The sequence below is a fragment of the Saccoglossus kowalevskii genome, chromosome 14 (assembly GCF_978046115.1).
Source record: "Saccoglossus kowalevskii chromosome 14, keSacKowa6.1, whole genome shotgun sequence".
NCBI lineage: Eukaryota > Metazoa > Hemichordata > Enteropneusta > Harrimaniidae > Saccoglossus > Saccoglossus kowalevskii.
Genome location: NC_140654.1, coordinates 25093355 through 25106446, shown reverse-complemented (window position 1 = coordinate 25106446; position 13092 = coordinate 25093355). Strand labels below are relative to the sequence as shown.

The 13092-nt window shown below is 33.2% G+C and overlaps 1 protein-coding gene across 1 annotated transcript; it reads left to right on the top strand.

Moving 5' to 3' along the window:
• The first annotated feature begins 3623 nt into the window (after positions 1-3623).
• On the top strand, positions 3624-12769 carry LOC146734617 (uncharacterized). Its single transcript, XM_085507565.1, has 5 exons — positions 3624-3743; positions 3891-4020; positions 6971-7159; positions 9115-9228; positions 11174-12769. Exons 1-5 carry the CDS (start codon positions 3693-3695, stop codon positions 11407-11409), a joined length of 720 nt encoding a protein of 239 aa, XP_085363691.1. The 5' UTR covers positions 3624-3692; the 3' UTR covers positions 11410-12769.
• Positions 12770-13092: the final 323 nt, after the last annotated feature.

The window sequence follows — 13092 nt, the reverse complement described above, 5'->3', positions numbered from 1 at the left end:
TATTAGACAATATTCATAATCACTAAACCAGAAATCAATTACAGGTGCAAGTTAGTTGATATATATATATATAGCGGGATGAGTTATTGCGGGATGAAATCCACCCACATAATTTGTGAAATCAGATATGTAGTATATGTATTGCATGTCAAATTAAATAATAAAGATAAAGTTAGTTAATCAAATAGGAACAGATTTTCATGAGTGATTGAATGAACTTTCTAATTGCCAGTGTTATCAGTATTATTACTGTTTCAATTTTTAAAAATACATGTATCACACGATCAGAAATAAAGTAATAATATTACTAATAATACTACACGTGTTTTAACCTGTCATTTCCATACGTTTACAGTCGTTTTGTGTTCAACAATTAGTAGTTTTATCTCTCACTGATTTGACTTCCTGTGAAATACCTGTCATCAGTATGGTGTTGTTATTGCCTTGTTTGTACTGTGGAGTACTTTTCATTTAACGTGTTTTGGTGGTTTGTTTGTCGTTCAACTATGTACTGTAACCTGCTAGTCAGTTAAAATACAAACAATATAGGGCGAGTGCTTGATACCGAAACAGTATGGAAATGTTTACAATTCCAAGAACGCAAATAAAATGACCGACAAGAAAATATCCACAAAAACATGGTATATACTTGAAGTGAATTTAGGTATTTTTTTTAAAAAGTTTTGCGCATATGGTTTTCATGTAACATATGCAATATATTATTCTAAAGCATAAGTGAGATTATGCGAGACATAAAACCAGATTTCTACAAGTGAAATAATGCCATCCGAAATCATCCTGGTGTTCTTGTAATAAACCACAAACTCATATCTGCCAATAAAACATTTTGAAAGTTAAGTCCACATCCTCGGTTTATTAGTTTTGACGAATAAAAATCAATGTCTTTTAAAAAGCTAGCATATACACAGGCCCTGGAATAACAAATGAGCTAAGAAATAGTTACCCCACAGTTAAGAGAAAGTGTTGATAATTCTGCGAAGATGCGAAATAAATGATAATAGTAAAATATCTAATAGAGAAGTAGACAAAGCAGAGTATGTAGTCTTCTAAATCTCATTTGAATATAATCACAAAATTAATGCGTGTATTATTGTATCAATTGTCAATATCTAACACAGCATGTTGCATTACTACAATGTACATTTTGATAACACACACTGCTGAACAGTTCACATAGTGGTCGCGCACTGTATTTGATGTGGACCTGTATTCAACATGTATTCACATATTTGGTGCCGCCATCTTGATACCTGCTTTGGTTACGTGAATCCAGTGAGTGGCACTACAACACCTGTATTTGTTATGATAATGAGATACATAGCAATATATTATACATTGAATACTAAAATATCAGTGCAATAATATATACAAAAACTTAATTATAAATGTTGAATCAAAGAAATATAACTTGAAATACATCACGATAATGTATGGACATTTTTTACATAATCTTACAAATACGTTTGCATTATATAACTGCAATATCATTTCATTAATATCACTTACAGATTTGGGACGCAACATACAACAAGCCGTGTCGTATCCTGCATCAGGGGCTAATCAAATAAGCACAGTATCCACAGATACAGCAGCTGACTGCTGTTTTGCTTGTACAGAAACACCTTTATGTACAATTTGAACATGGCATTCTTATAAACAAATGTGTCACGTTGAGAAAGGATATTGTGTCCATCGGCCTCTTGTGCGCACATACAACTTATTATAAAAGCATGCCTAGTAGCGTATTATTTGACGCATACTATTTCAATACATTATCAAATTTGATATAGATTATCATCAATTTCGCATTATTGACACCAACTTTTTAGCCTTTATTCAAAATCTAAGCCATATGTTTCTCGGATCGGTAAATGTTATTTCAATTTAAATGTCAGTGTTTGAACTCTTAAATATTTTCTAAGATTCTGAAATTCTTAGGCCCGATGTTAGTTTAAGTACAACTTTATTAGAAATACGTAATTTCAAGACTTATTTAATGGGTGTTACATCAGAAATAATATTTAATTTTCTATTATATTTCTGTCTATTTGTCGGTCCTAAATTAGCACAAATGTCTTATGTTTTTGGCTTAAAATACCTAAATATATACAATGATATATATTGACAATTTTCGGACGTTGTTAGTACAATCTTCAATCTCAAAATGCAAAATTTATGTCAAGTATCATTTCTATTCAAAGGTAAGTTATATCAAGACGTATGTGATACGTTTGATCCTGATGACGAAATTTTATTTTCAAAATAACAGATTTTGATCAATTTGGAAATTTTTGAGTCCCATTTCCATGCTTAAAATGCCAAAAGAGACGTAAAATTCAAAGTTTTAATAATAATGAGTGTTAGATTAATAATTAAATCCAAATGTCTGTAGAAATAACTGTTATACAGTTACAATCATGAGAAATATAGCTAAAATCAAATATGCATATATGGAGCGTCGATGCTGCCTTATATTGCTATTCAACTGTATATTCTACATACAACCTTATATAATATTAAATGGTATAAAAATATATGGTATAATGGTGTTAGCATATAATATAATGGCGTTATAGTATAAAGTTAGACAGCAATATAAAGCAGCATTGACATCCACTCCTACCTTAGCGAGATAGAATTCCGCAAGGTTATTTTCTTCTACCTCTCAATGCCATCTAAGTGTAAATAATACTGTTTTCAATATTTGGGAGTGTTGCAAACTATAGTAGGGTGATCGACTGCCTATACAATCCTATCAAGAACAACATACCAGGAAGAAGTGAAGTGTTACTATTATTAGAACGAGTAATAACAACGGAATGGTTATCGAGCTTCAATACTAGTCATGTGTTTTTTCGGTGATTGTGTTATTTTATTTTTGTGCTGTTATTGTACTCTTTCCCCTGCTACTGATTTTAGTGACAGGATGCACCAGCACTGGGCGTAGATTGCGGTAGTGATCTACACCAAAGTATTTGATTATAGATGGAGTACTCTGTTCCCAGTCGTATTTATATCTGACCTTGTTTATTACGACTAGTACGCAGAAACACAGAATGCTGTATCTGTTCTCGAGTCTGATTATTTCTCAAGTCGCTTTGTTCTCATAAAATGTTTCAGAACATTTGTACAGCACATGTTAAATAAAAGATGTAACACAGACAACGTTTCACTGTGATAAATGTACACCACAATGATTGGGTTCAAACGCAGACCGCAAAAAGGGGTTTTACAATACTCACGAAACCCAAAAGTCTCTATAATACAGTTGTGTGGATTGTTGTGCGTTTTGTTTTGTAGCAATGTGTGAAACTGGACGTTAGTCGGATAAACAAACCTATTCAAGTATTTAACACTTCTGGCATGATTTAAGAGAAACAAAGCACAATGCAAAATGCCCTAAATACATTGTCTTTGAAGACACAACGTATACACAAACTATTTAAGTTTAAAACTTAACAAACAATACCATATACTAGTAACCAAATTTAAGATTATGCCCACATTAAAACCTAAAACCTACTTGTGGCAGAATGTACTGTAAGTTATATCTAGGCTTCTAGCACATTCAGTATACATCATCAGTATATGTACTAGGTAATAGGCCGTTTCTATTACTGCTTTCCCACTCAAATTTACTGTGAAAGTCGGGCACACATTAAGGGGAAGACATGGCGAACAAAATAGATCCGTTACACCAAGAGGATGAACTTAAAGATGAGGTAATGTATCTTATGATTAAGCTTTAAATCCACCTTACGTTTGAATTGTCCGGAAACGTTTTCTACGAACAATAATCAGTTCATTCAAGCAGTAAAGTATCATTTGATTCAAAAACGGGACTTCATTTGTTTGATTTCATATTTTAGAAAGAACAAAAGAAACGTCGACGTCGTCGAATTATAATTCTAATTACGTGTCTGTTATCTTGTGCCACACTGATTACAGCAGGTACAGTTATTGCTACCATGGATACAGACTGTACTTTGTGCATCGCAGGTTAGTATAACATAAGATGTCTGGCATTGAGATGGAAATATCTTGATGCCGAACTGTACACAACGCTTCACATGTTATAGTTTGTATGTCTTCTTGCCTCCATGTAGTTCGCTATATGTTAATCCAAGTTCACTGATTGTAGAAACACAGATAATCTGTACCATTCTTTGGCACTTTCGATTTCTGACCAAAATAAATCAATTCATTGAACACCACTCTGCTATCGTTTAGTTCTGGAATTAATTCGTCACGGATCTTCGATTATTTTACAATAGAAACTGCGAAAACCCGATGGTTATATGGATGCACGAAGATGTGGTATAAACAAATGCAGAGAAATAAAAAGCTACATTAGTGCTGCAAATTAAATGTTGAATTAATGTTCCATCACTGCCATGACAATTCTTATAACGTATATAACAATACAATCACAATAACCAAGGTTCATGCATACGGACAAAGAAACAATACAACAAGGTGTGATACTACAAACTATTAATCTTTTTTTTTGCCTTTCTTTTTTTTCAGTATAATTAGCAACAAAAATATGTTCGATCTAGGCACGATTAATTTTTGAATAGTATATGTATAATCTACAAACAACTTTATATAAAATGAACTGGTTTGACACTAATGACAACCACATACGTTCGTAATAGTTTATTCAAGGTTATAACTCATCAATCAGAACAAAAGCAAAGTCACTTTTCTTAATTAAACTCATCGTTTTGTGAAGTTTATATCTAGTTCCGTTAAATATAAACAGACCTTAGACGCAACTCGTTGACTATATTTTGTAGCGAATAAAAGAACCGCGACACAAGTCCTTGAAAATACTTTGTCCCTGAAATTGTATTCACACCAAGTCTTACCTATGTAGGGGGTCAGTTTGTAGCAAAATCAGAACCACTTCGCCAAATCACTACCTATTGGATAATCATATCTTCCCTCATTGCACCACACAGTCGAGGACTGACGAAAAAGGAAAAAAGAAACAGAGCAATTTATCGGTGGTCATTTGTAGTCAATTATTATACATTTTGTGCCAAAACAATAGAATAGAATATAACAGCAATATATAGAATTCTGCAATTATTATTAATATTATTTACTATTAAGGCTTATTAAAGGCATGCATAGTATGCATGTGCAAAGTATGCATGAAGGCAGTGCGCAACAACAATTATATTTCGATCATTTCAATATTCAAAGACTGCATATACAGAACTGAACTTCTATTCTATGTTCAGAAATTTGGAAGTTTCGTTGCAATTTTACGACAAAGATGTATATTCGCTAATAGTTTCAATAACGATGATTTATTCACTGAGGTTGTATTTCTAAAAATGTATATAATCCTCACCATACTAGAGAGAACCATATGTTGCAGAAAATGTATACAAGCTCCTAATCATTATAAGGAGTTGATCCATTTAAATTATCGAAGTGTACATCAATTATTAGTGTAAAAAAAACAATCCCCAAGCATTGACTGTACGCGTTAAATCAGTCTCTTTCATCGCCAAATTTTGATATTTGAAGATTCTTTCATTTGTAACGCACGCGGTTGGTGCACGCTTGAACATCTCAAAAACAGTAAAAAGACGAATAGGTCATTATGACATCGCTTAACCAGAACACGTTTGTTCTCTTCGATTATTTTGGATCGTTTCGACGGAATTACATTGCTAATCTCATTCACGCGATTCTCAGACATCTCACGCCGGTACAGCTCCTTCACGCCATTGTTCTCAAGAGAGAGCTTACTTTTTTGTTTTGTAGCGACTCAATGGGTATTAATCAAATTTGCAAAATAAAATTTTTTATAGTGTTGAAATGCGCTTAAAGCATGCACATAAGCTACTTTTTTATTTATTTATTTTTAAACGTCTTGAATAACAGGTATATATCAGGTTTGATGTCTCTATCGGCATTATCGTTGTTACTTCCAGCAGTTGCATATGAATAGAATGTTATTCCACCATTGGACAGGATTAAAAATAGTTTACTGTTCCTTGGTGATCAGTTTTAATGGTATAGTGCTATACGTTAATATACGGCCACTGGGTACACGGCACCATAGGTTAACATGTACCTTTCGTAAACAGTAGAGCAATCACTCTGATTGATCACGATTTAAAACACAGTAAATGTAAACTCCGTTCCAAGTCATGTTGTTAACCAAAGTTATTTGGCAATACAGAGCAACTTCGTTCTTCCAAGTCACGCGCGTACCAAACAGTCACTTAATTTCGAGTTGTTTTCGTGTCACGTGATCACTTCATGCCTTAAGTAGTTGTGTCATTTAAAACTGTGAACTAGACGACGGAAAAGAATGAAACACTGTTGGAAGGCGCTTGTATCAAAGGTGAATTATTATACATTTATCCCAGAAAACACGAGAATTATATTAACAGCCACATATAGAATTCTGCAAAAATCAATATTTGCATTTTTCTAACAGGTATCTGTATTCATTCAAACGATCGAATACTCCCTCAGTAGCAATGACCGTGAATGCGTTCAAGGTCATGGACGTCACATTCTAACACCTTCCTTTGTGTACATCGGACCCAGAAGTATTATTCGTGTTTAAGGGAAATATAAGGGAAGTGCGGAAATAAATGGCTTTGTAGATAAATGGCTACGCGGTAACTCTATATTACAGCCACACTAGCAGCCACATTGTGATTATTTCAATTTTGCAAAACAGTTTGGAACATATACAGAACCGAACTGCTATATAATTGATAGTTGAGGTTCAACAATTGTAATGTTGCTATTGTTATTGTCACGTTGTGAATGCTATCTACCGAGCAAGTCGAAGTTTCCTGAACATTACATCGTCTTCGTAGCAATATAATCGATCTATTACATTCCCTAAACAAACCATCTTCATGGATTGATCGTGAAAACTGCTTTTTCCTGTAAAAATATGTTTACATTTCAGGTGACGACACAATGAGCAGTTCAACTGATGACAGTATCGATAGCGATACATACACTGACATAAGTGTTCATGCTTTTGATGTTTCGCGTGTCAGTTACCACTCAGCCATTGGACCGAATATCGTAACAAATAACCCAGAAAGCAATTTGGGCACCACTACCACTGGTATAACATCAACTTCAAGAGGTGGTAAGTTGAAAAAGCAAATTAGAGCATTGACTTGTGCGCCGTGTTCTCATCTTGAAACCTATTAAGATCAAAATATTGCAACAATTATACAGCAGCTGCATTATAAGTGTGAGAGTTGACTCATTTAAATCACTGAAATAATTGGAAAAATATTATTATGAAGTGATGAAAATCAAAGCATACACACGTAATTTGCATCCAATGTAGCACTCAATTTTATTGTGGATTTCAATGATTGATGTTTGAAGTTACTGCAACATGCTCCTCCAAAATCTACCTGATACGTAACACATGATCTACATCGTTTCCTTTTATATTGATTTTCCAAAAATGTACCAAAAGAGTTCTATTTTCCAATACTTCCAAAAATATACCAGCCTACGATCACCCAATGATGGGTAATACAGATTCATAGTATAATGGTGAATAAACAAGAGCTTTATATCTTGATCACTAAAAATGCGGATAGGAATAATAAGACTATTTGAATGTCGCTATCGCATGAAACTTTTCAGCCACAGGATACTTGGCACTACTGATTAACTATAACTATACACATTTGTGTATGTATCACGTGAATGTGTATGATGTCGTTATTAATTGGTTAACCGCAACCTGCAATGAATAATTTCAATAATGAAACGTTGATCTTTGAATTCCCGCACAATGCAACCATCATTGCAACATCCAACGTCTACGAGCATTATATACGTCACGCATTCACTCAACTACATCGCAAATGATATGTCGTATTTGACATTGTCCCAGTAATCAGCTTTACCCTAGGTTCTATAATATTAAATCTATATCGCACAGCTTCAATGATCTTTGCCGACAAACTGTATTAATTCTGTGACTGAACCATCTCATATCGCAATAAATGTCAAATTTGAAACACACAAATAATGTCAAGGTATCAACACTTAACATAAGTAAACATGTTGATCGACCAGTAGAAGAAACTGGAGCTGTAAATCATATAAGAATTCTGCCTGCAATATATGCGGTAAATAGTATGTAGTCGGCGTATTGTACGATTAAGTTGAGCGGCTATATTATTTAACAAGCAGAAAAGATATTTAAACCAACATTACAATTTAATTACATGAAATAATTTATGCATAAATCGATATCCCAAGTGAATAACTTCAATACAAATTGACGCATGAACACAAGTTGTTACAGCTTATACCCGTGTATGCTTATAAGGATATAATTATCTTGTATTTAAATGTCGATAGTATGTACATAGTACACCTGATATATTTGTTGCCCATTATTCAGTAGAGCGTCTATAATTGATTGACTTGATTAAGTATTTTACTCGCCCAAAAGGTAAGACATTGGAAAACATCGGTATTTATCTCCCATATCTGTACCATTGTATACTTCACACAACCTATTGGCACTGTGACAATGCATTCATACTGTCCAAATTAAACATTTAGTTGTAAACATGAATAACAGAGACATGCCACAGCTTTAAGAAATTAAGAATTCAAGGTGATGAATCAGTATTTCGATTTTCTGGCTACAGTGTGTCTATATAATATTTGTACACACACAATTTAGGCGTGTTGCTAATATTACTCCCCGACTGTTGTTATAAATTAATTGGTATATAAATTGTTTTTTTTTTGGTTTTTTTGCCGACCTCTTGTACAAACCATACGTATCTAAAATCGTAAGAATGCCGCAAGTTCTTAGCACGTCTAATTTTGTCTACCCAGATCATTTAAATGTACTGACATAGAATATGGCTGACAGGGTATTCTATGCTGCCATGTTATTACATTTACCGCTAATGGAGCAACATCAGAATAACCAAGTTAACAACTGCAGCATAAATCTTATAGTTATAATGTTTTTGTTTAATTATATTTAAATTAAATGTATTGCAGAACTTATTGTAAATTCAGTGATGTTCAACAATGTATTTATCACTTTAATTTCAGTAAACAATTATTGTTCCCATAATTGTGAACACAGTTGTGTAAACGTCAATGGAATATTACAATGCGTTTGTGACCTTGGTTTTGTACTAAACGAAGACGAAGAAACATGTACAGGTGAGTACAGGAATTATTCTTAATGAAATTCAGTTGAAAAGACTTGAACAAATGTTTTTTTTTAAATATTTTTAGACAATTTATGTTTTTGTGCTTTTTCTAGCACGGTATGGTTACTATGTGATCAGGCATACGACAGAACCAATATATGCACATTGTACAAATGAGTGTTACGAGAGATTATTACATATACCAGTTTATACACAGATGCAAGAGACACATTTTATGAACAATTATATGAACACAAAATGTTTGAATTGGATAAATTATTCGAACATTAAACAAATAAAATAACAATATAAACAAACATTAGGTACTAAATATCGATCAAAATAATGGCATGCTTAATTATTAAGTTGAAATAACTTGAAATAAAGTGGTTACAATAAACCTGAACTGGGAATACCATCTTGTTTTATATATGTATACAAGTCATGTTCTTCAGTTGTTCAATGATTCACCATTCTGATTCACATAGACATAAATAACTAGACTAACATAGCAAACCATTGATGCCTTCACAGCTGCTCAAAGGTATAGACAGTTCGTCTCGAACAAAAACACACACCTTTCCCGAGCTTAATTCCCTACAACGCTAGAAATAATTTGTTTAATAAAAATAGGTTGCGTAACATCACGCATCGGTTAATATAGACACTCATACCTGCCCATAATATGCACATTGGGTGTTGTTCCTTTCTACCAATCAGCAGCATCCATACGAGTCATGTGCCATATGAACCTGCTCGTTGCTGTCATCCAAACAGTTGTTTCTCCTAATGCACATCCATGTGTTCGTTTAAACGGTTGTTGTGCCATATGAACTCACTTGTAAGTACCATACAACAGTGGCCTTTACCAATGTCTATTTGTCTATTTTATCAGGTCACGTTTCAGGCACGCTCATACAGTTTCCAGTTACACATTCTATGTATTAGTCATTGTTCGGGTCCTCATAGCGTCAACTAGACACAATAGTTTCGACAATAAATGTAACATACGTTTTGTACGTCTGTCCGCCAAGTAAATCTCAGTTTCAAAGTCTAGTTTTAATTAATACAGTACATAGTAAAGTCTATGTCAGCTATAGTAAAACATTACTTGACAGTTACGGATAAAACTAGAACGGCAATGGCAACTGAGTCAGCATCCTTTATTCTATGTCTTTGCCATAATACATCAAACCCTGCAAATAGAAGTGTCCATGAAATCGTTGAAAGAAACGGTGTGCATTGTCGTGTGGTAACTGTTATAAAGGTGACAGGTCATACTTGTTTTGAACTTTGGAAGGACTATTGGAATCCACCAGGTGTGCTTGTGATTTACATAACAAAGAGTGTTTACAACTTTGAAGGCAATTGGAATCTACCAGGTGTGCTGTTATTTGTCAAACAACAGATTTTTATGATCTACTGAGTTGCTTACGTGACACAGCTGCTAGCAAAATCCCATTCTGATTGGCTCATGTGGAACCCAGGTGGTGACTCTAAATCTGGGCCATCAATGCTTATAAATTGCACAGACTGAGGACAGTTGGGGTCCATCATTTCTACTGTGTATCCTGTCTGCAGCTGCTGCGATATTGTATCAACTGCTCTGCGATCTCCTGCTGCCAGCGGTGCCCTCCAGAATAACAGCATTCCTCTGCAAGCAAGAATCCTGCATTTATTCATTGTGATGTTGCAGAAGCCATTGTAATCCATTTATCCATGAATTTATTCATTATAATTTCTGTGCTTGGTTTTGTGTAATTATTTTGAGAGGTATTAAAGCTAGAAACTTTAGCTTGATATTTTGGTTTATGTGTATTTCAATTCCAGTACTGTTGTCTACCCCATACTAGCAGTGAAATGTAATAATACTCGATTGAACTTGCCATTTGTTATCAACCTATTACGATCTTATTTGCATAATCGAACTGTTATTTCTTTCACATTATTTGCAGATTTGGGATGTAACATGCAACTAGGGGTGAAGTATCCTGCAAATCATATTGATATTATCAAGCAAACCACATCAGACACAGCAGCTGACTGTTGCTTTGAGTGTACAGCAGAACCACTATGTACTATTTGGACATGGCATTCTGATAGTAATATATGCAACATTAAACAGGGAAATCTTTCTCCAGAAGATGCTCCTATGACAGCGATGTCAGGTGGTCCAGCATTGTTTAGCTAATTACCATAATTTTATTAGACAATATTCATACTCACTATTTCGATTTTCGTCTTTTTGCAGATGACACAACTCTGTTTAAATCTGTCAAAGACAACACAATCTATTTCTCTGACATTAATGACGAATTCCAGAAAGTCTGTGAATGGTGTAATGCTAACCAACTAACTATTAACACACAAAAAACAAACTACATGATTATAAAGTCACCACAAAGAACAGTTACAGTCATTAATGGGTCACCAATAGAGGGCGTTCGTTCCACATAGTATTTAGGCGTGACAATAGACTGTAATTTAACGTGGAAACATCATATAGATTTTCTAACCAAATTAATCTCCAGGAAAGTGGGTATTATCTCACAGATTCGGCATTATGTTCCAAGATCAATTCTTCTTCTGTATAATTCCTTAATACTTCCCCATATTTCTTACTGATTAGAGATTTGGGGAAACACATACTCGTCTTTCCTTGAACCAATCTTGCGCCTCCAGAAAAAAATCGTACGTCTCATCACATTTTCCGACATTCATGGTCACACTGCCCCCTTGTTTAAAAAACTTGGAATTTTAGATGTTTACAAGTTATGTAAACTTCAAATATGTCTATTTATTTTTGATCTAAAAAAATTATCGTTTTGCACATACAATAAATCATTATCTGGACCCAATACCCCACAATTGTGCAATACGTTTAGCAATGGATGATAGTTTATCCCCAAAATGAATCTAACTTTATGCCAAAAAACAAATAAATTTACTTCAACACGCCATTGGAATTCCCTTCCTAGCACAATCAAAAATGAAATGAACAGACACACATTTAAATGCAAATTAAAAATGCTCTCCTAAGTCAGTGAAATGACGAAATGTCTACTATAATTTCATTTCATATGTTTGTTTTTTTTTTGTTTTTTTTTTGTATATATATATATATTGTTTATTGTTTAATGTTACTATTCTTACATACTTTGAATGATTAAGTTTTTCTCCAAGTAATTGACAAAAATGCTTGAATCAGTTTATTTTCATTCATCTCTTTTGTTAATTTAAGACTTTGAATCTATTCAATTATTTAAATGTACAACCATGTACCTGTATATGACTTATTAATATTATTATTTACTGATTATTTCGTTCATTCGTTATAAGGGTCATGAACTAGACTAGTTCTAGGGAACTATTTTCATGATCCTCACTATAAATAATTTATATAAATATCTAAAAATATATATATCTAAAATTCAAATTATAGACTTATTTACTTAATTGTATTTACTCATCTGTTTATACATCACGTTTATTTGTATATTATTATATGTATATATGTTTATAGTGAAATAAACTTCAAACTAAACCAGAAATTAATTAAGGTGCAAGTTAGTTAATATATATATATATATATATATATATATACATAACGATAACGAAAGAGGCCCTCTGTGAGTTGATGCTGACTTTTTTCACTCACTCACGTTTTACATAATATTTAATAGCGTTGAATTATTTGCATTAGTAATTATATCAACATTATATATGTTTTAGTCTGTAATATTAATGCATTATGGTATAATACAACTTTTTCCTCTAATAGGAATAGGGATGAAATAAAGTTAATTAATCAAATAAGTAAATATTGTCATGAGTATATGAATGACCTTTCTATTTTCCAGTGTTATCAATATTA

What these genes read in the sequence shown, in the direction of transcription:
- LOC146734617 (XM_085507565.1), top strand. Translation starts at nt 3,693, where the DNA reads ATGGCGAACAAAATAGATCCGTTACACCAAGAGGATGAACTTAAAGAT. An exon ending in CTGTACTTTGTGCATCGCAG is followed by an intron (nt 4,021 to 6,970) that starts GTTAGTATAACA and finishes TTTACATTTCAG; the next exon opens with GTGACGACACAATGAGCAGT. An exon ending in AGACGAAGAAACATGTACAG is followed by an intron (nt 9,229 to 11,173) that starts GTGAGTACAGGA and finishes CATTATTTGCAG; the next exon opens with ATTTGGGATGTAACATGCAA.